General features: G+C 34.2%; 1 protein-coding gene across 1 annotated transcript; it reads right to left on the bottom strand.

Annotated features, from left to right (window-relative positions):
• Positions 1-602: 602 nt before the first annotated feature.
• On the bottom strand, positions 603-5,227 carry LOC114398345 (NADH--cytochrome b5 reductase 1-like). Its single transcript, XM_028360532.1, has 9 exons — positions 4,886-5,227; positions 3,727-3,868; positions 3,404-3,494; positions 3,215-3,292; positions 2,920-3,000; positions 2,730-2,819; positions 1,577-1,642; positions 1,137-1,223; positions 603-1,020 (listed from the first exon to the last, which is right to left on the bottom strand). Exons 1-9 carry the CDS (start codon positions 4,992-4,994, stop codon positions 928-930), a joined length of 837 nt encoding a protein of 278 aa, XP_028216333.1. The 5' UTR covers positions 4,995-5,227; the 3' UTR covers positions 603-927.
• Positions 5,228-5,437: the final 210 nt, after the last annotated feature.

Here is a 5,437-nt window from a genome sequence, read left to right as displayed (position 1 = left end):
TATGACCATCCTAAAAAAATCATAATGAGAATAATGGTTGTGATAATTAACTATGACAATAATGACAATTACATTAATAATGGTGACACGCCCAATTGTAGTAGATCTTTAACAAGAGATTAAATGATGGTCTTTAAGTTAAACATATAATTTGGTCTATATACATGTAATAAATTCTCAATTTGATTTCTATGCGTGAAAACTTATTAAAATGGTTTCTATACGTGTAAATATTATCGGCTTGGTCCTGCTACCGTCAAATTTCCTGTCAGTCCCGTGGAAAAAACCATAGCCTAACTAGGTTTATGCCTTTATGGCTACGTTTTGTTCTGAAAAAGTAACCCAATTAAAAAATCATAATAGGATCCTGCTAAGTAAAATTCAATCTAACATGGTCAAAAGCGCAAGCAAATTCTTTTGTAATTTAATTTACTTGACAAAATGTCTGAGAACCAAATCCGGGCTTCTCATTAATTTAAAGGTACCCAAAAAAATCTCTTTAACCACTTTATATTTATTTATCTAGTCACATAACTAAGCTGTCATGCAGCCTATAGCTCTGTTTTGATCCATTCCCATGAAATAAAATAGTACCTTCTACCTTATCTGAAAATTGAAGATTGATTATAAGTTTATAACTCACGACCTTTGCATCTGTTTGAAAACTATGCCAAAGTGATGACAATTTTAGTCAATACTAACAAGTCATAGTTTGCAACTCTAGCACATGGTGTTATCAATCTCATTTCATACAAGAAGCAATTATTCAGGCCTCAACTCTGAAGAACCTTGTGAAACTGAATGCACTGTCAGTCCAATGTTTCTCAGATTCATAGCCAGGAAAAAAGAAACAAAAAGTTGCTATATGTTTTTCAATGGCCTAGGCCATGAAATCCATGCAATGTTAAGCACCCCCAATGAAGAGAATCAGAACTGGAACTGCATCTCAGGAGCATATCCAAGGGCTTCAAGGTGAGCAGCCATGGCCTTGTTCATAGGTGGGGGGCCACATCTCAATATCTGAAAATCCGCAAGAAATGCGTCAAATCATTTATCTTCCTTTTACATGACGACTAGCAAAAGAAAACATCATAACATAATTTTGGAGTAATGGGGTTAAATAATGAAACAATTACCTTAATATCTTGTGCTGGAGCAGGGCAATGTGTTTGAATCATCTCCTTTGACACAAATCCTTCACCACCATCCCATACCTCAGGAGGCTGGAGAGATTATAAATTCAAGGGCGTGACATAAAAAGAATGGTCATAAGTCATAGCTGTTAAGAATTATAGGTTCAGGGTTATGGAAGAAGAAAAATGGAGAAAGATTATGGTCAAGTTCCACCAATTTCTTCCACAAGTCCAATGAAGTTTTGTCCATGCTAATGACTGTAAACTTTATATATGAATTTATGAACAAAATATTGAATAACTAGCACTTTTTTAATCTAGCTGGCACTTTGTTATTTGATGCCATCAAGACCAAGATTTTGCACGACCCCTCAGCAAACAAAGCCCAAGCAACAAATGTAATAGACAAGAAAATTATAGTTCCACGTGCCATGGAAACTAACCTGATTTAACACATAGTATATTTTGAATCGATCTGGATAGTTAGAAGCAAGACCATCAAGCTCTTCCTGTATATACAAATAAGTGGACTTTCATTAATGACATGTTTCAATATGCAAGGATTGGACAGTGAGAGGAATTTGTGATACAAACTTATTCAAAGATAGCATTGACATGAGTAAATGAACTAAAGATAACAATTTAGGAAAGTAAATATTTCCTCTGCAGGAAAACAGTTCTTCAATTCTTTTACACAATAAAATTCTTAAGAATATATTTCTATATTGTTAACACTTAGCAATTTTAAGACACTTACAAAAGCCCCTTCCATAAGTGTCATGTTTGTTCCACACTAAGGACAAATTTGTATGGAACAAACTATATCAGTTTGTTTACTTTGAGAAAATGTTTTTTAATTTCATTTCTTATTTTTTCTTTTAATTATAAAATTGTCAGCTTGTTTTCATTCTGTTTTCAAAGATTTATGCAGAAAAGAGTGACAACAATACAAGTTTGTCTTCACTGATTCCTAACCAAATGCTTTAAAATAGAAAACAAAATGAAACAAGATGGCATTTTTGTGATTAAAAGTGAAAATTGAAAACATTTTCACAAACCAAACATGCTCTAATATTTTTGTTGCAGCAAGATACAGATTGCTAAAACAGTTTGTACTTTGTAGACTCTCCGATGGAGACATGTAGGAGGCAGAGACATAATCAAACTGCTTTCCAGTGGATACATGCATTTCCCCCCAATTATTTACATATCCATTTATGACTCCAAAGAACAACTGCAAACTCAAGCAATTTGACCTAGGTGGGCATTTTGGGACAGCTATCACATACAGCCAAACTGCAGAATTAATTCTAGACTCTAGAGTCACAAAAAGATTGTCAATTGTAAAGTTCAATTCACCACAAGGCAATGCAAACAGATCATCAAGCGACTAAAATGCGGGGTTTGCCATTTAATGAACAAAAATGGCCTCTTCATGCATTTTCACTCACTCAATTTGTCAAATAGTGAACAGAAGATCATAGAACTTGTAGCTTGTACGAAGCAATTGATTAATCCAAATCAAGAGTCAGTTCATAAATTCTCAAATTAAGTGAAGAATATCATATATTAAGGGAAAAGATAAATGTTAATTACCTTCAAAAGAATGTCCTCATACGTAACATTGGCATAGATAAGATGTACTTTGGTCCTGTCATTAGGGTTTTCTAATATAGCTCTAGCAACCTTCAGCGACAAGAAGCAAACAAATTAGTAACACAGAATTCCACAAAAGAAATTTCCTCTTGATGATGAACAACAGAACAGCGTGCCCTTAATGATATACTTGAAACATTGGGGTGATTCCAGAGCCTCCAGCAAGCATCCCAAATGCCCTAACCTCGCCAGGTTGGTACTTGAAACGTCCCTGGAAGCAATTATGTTAAAGCCCAACTATCTAAATAACAAGTCTTTCATTTGGTATCAGACATTGTGAATACAGAAATGCATATAACTGTGAATATCCTTGGGCACAAGACTTATATGTGAACAAGAATAAATCATCGACTTTACAACTAAAAATTAAGAAAATGAAAAAACCTAGAAAACTTTGTATAGAAATGTGTAGAAGAAACATTTACCTTGGGTCCTTTCACAGAAAGGTAGTCACCAACACGCATCTCACGGAAATGGTGTGACATCCTTCCTTGTGGGTACATCTGATGAATGCATATTTTAGACAGAAAACCCAATCATCAAGGGAGAAGACAAAAAATAATGCACATAAGTTAGAAAAAAGTAAGGATGAAGTCAATGGGTTCTGAATATACCTTAATAACTAGTTCAAAATGTCCAACATCGGAATCCAATGTAGTAGGGGTATATGGTTTGATAACGTCTTCACCTTGAGCATCTTTACCCCTGTTTGAGAAGTTGTTTATTCACAAGATGACAAAAAAACATTGATAAAGAAACTAAAAAATGGAAACAATTCCTGTTATACTCATTAGTTATCATTATAGTTGAGCAATCACAATAGCTATTCTCAGCCAGCATTAAGAGAACAAATTTTGCAGATACTAAACTAAACACAAAATGAACTAATTAAATTGACAAGGAAAACAGAAACAAGAAAAATATCAGGCAACGGAACCTGCAACTTATGTGTTGCCCAATTGGAAGACCCAAAACAGATGTAGGTGTTGGAAGTGCAAATGTGAACTTAGCAACATTATGGCTCAGCTGTGCACGCTTAACAAGTTTGAACACCTTAAAGTTCAATGGGTCCAAGCAACCTATAAGCACACAGAAGATATGAATGAACACTTTGAAGTAGAAACAATAACCAAATTTAACATGAATGAACACCAAAGGCTGAGTGCTCAGTGCATTGAGTTTTACAATATCTCAGGCTGCCATCAAGCTTCACTATACCTTATTTCATAATCATAGATGTAATTAAGGTCTTTCACTCTCTAATCTAAACAAGATTCCATGTAATGAGAAAGTCTATAGTAAAAAACTAATGCACTTTGTGAAGAGGAAAAAGACAATTATTTTAGTATTACCATTGGAAGTAGCTCGTAAATGATCCAGAAAATACCACTGCCAACTCAATAACACACAGCATGGTCAGACATTAACAGTAATTAACGATGGACTCTGAGTCCTGACCATATAATTCTGCTGAACAATCCCTAAGACATTCAAAGGAAACACAAAATCCAACCAAACAGAACTGCACTATTGGAACAGAAATATAGAATCAAGACAAGAGCAACCAGCATGTAATAAACCAAAACAACTAGGCAGAGCAAGGTTGTCTAATAACAAGTAAGAAACTGAAAAGTTTGCAGATGATTCCAAAATGTTAATATCCAAGAATTTCTCAACAACAAAGTGCATTAACAGAAACTAGGCCCAGGAATAGTTCACATCAGATCCATTCCAATGAAAATCAAACTGAACTTGCTACGCAAATACAACGAAATGAGCACTCTCCATGCAGTAATACACAAACTGAAGCAGACCTGGTAGGCACACTATTGAACTTTCTTAACATATAAGGACTGCCCTTCATGTCATTACCAATGCTAAATTTTATGAACAAAACTAAGATTAAATAAATAAATAACATCTTTTTGAAAAAATAAAACTACCTCGTTTACATCGAATTCTCATAAAGGAAAAAAAAAGCAAGTGGGATCTTCTCTTACATGTAGAACTAAGACAAAGAAGACCCTTATGCATAAATCAAAGTAAAAGCATGGAATTTCAAAATGGGCATAACATAAAGTAGAAAAAGGTCATACCTTTGCGCTTCTTAGATGAATAGAGATAGACAGCACCAAGCCCAATGGCTACAACGGCCACGGCCACACCCACAAGTATCTGATTTTCTGGTGCTTGCAAGAAATCCATGATTTGAATGAGGAGTGAGTGAAAGGGAAAATGGGTGTGTGAAGGGAGAAGAGAAGAGAGGAACTTGTAAATAAGAAAGGAAATGGAGAATTTAAAAAATGGAAAAATGTAAGAGAGTGAAGTGGTGGACTTTGGTTCTGAAGGAATGAATGGTTGTGCCTTGTGAGGGATCTGGTGCAACAACTACCAACCCCCTCTCTCTTACTTAGGCAGAGAAATCTGGTACTAAATCAATTTCATGTTGATGAATTTTCAACAAAGATTATATTCATATAATCATTTTATGTAATGTTTGTAGAATTTGATTTAAGTATGGTTGAAAGAATTTTTTTTTTCTATTCTAATTTAATCATAGGTTGTTGTGAATAGTAATTGATCGCTTTTATAATAATTATTTTAAAACATGTGTTTAAAATAGTTTTGATTAATAGTGCATAAATCAT

The sequence above is a fragment of the Glycine soja genome, chromosome 19 (genome assembly GCF_004193775.1).
Source record: "Glycine soja cultivar W05 chromosome 19, ASM419377v2, whole genome shotgun sequence".
In the NCBI taxonomy this organism is placed as follows: Eukaryota; Viridiplantae; Streptophyta; class Magnoliopsida; order Fabales; family Fabaceae; genus Glycine; species Glycine soja.
Note: the sequence above shows the minus strand (reverse complement) of the source record. Positions and strands in the feature narration are given on the sequence as shown.

Bases quoted from the DNA above. Each gene is read 5' to 3' on its own strand.
- LOC114398345 (XM_028360532.1), bottom strand. From the start codon at position 4,994: ATGGATTTCTTGCAAGCACCAGAAAATCAGATACTTGTGGGTGTGGCC. The intron at 3,495-3,726 runs GTTCCGTTGCCT...CTTCTCAAACAG, and splicing joins GGGCAACACATAAGTTGCAG to GGGTAAAGATGCTCAAGGTG. The intron at 1,224-1,576 runs GTTAGTTTCCAT...TAATCTCTCCAG, and splicing joins TATACTATGTGTTAAATCAG to CCTCCTGAGGTATGGGATGG.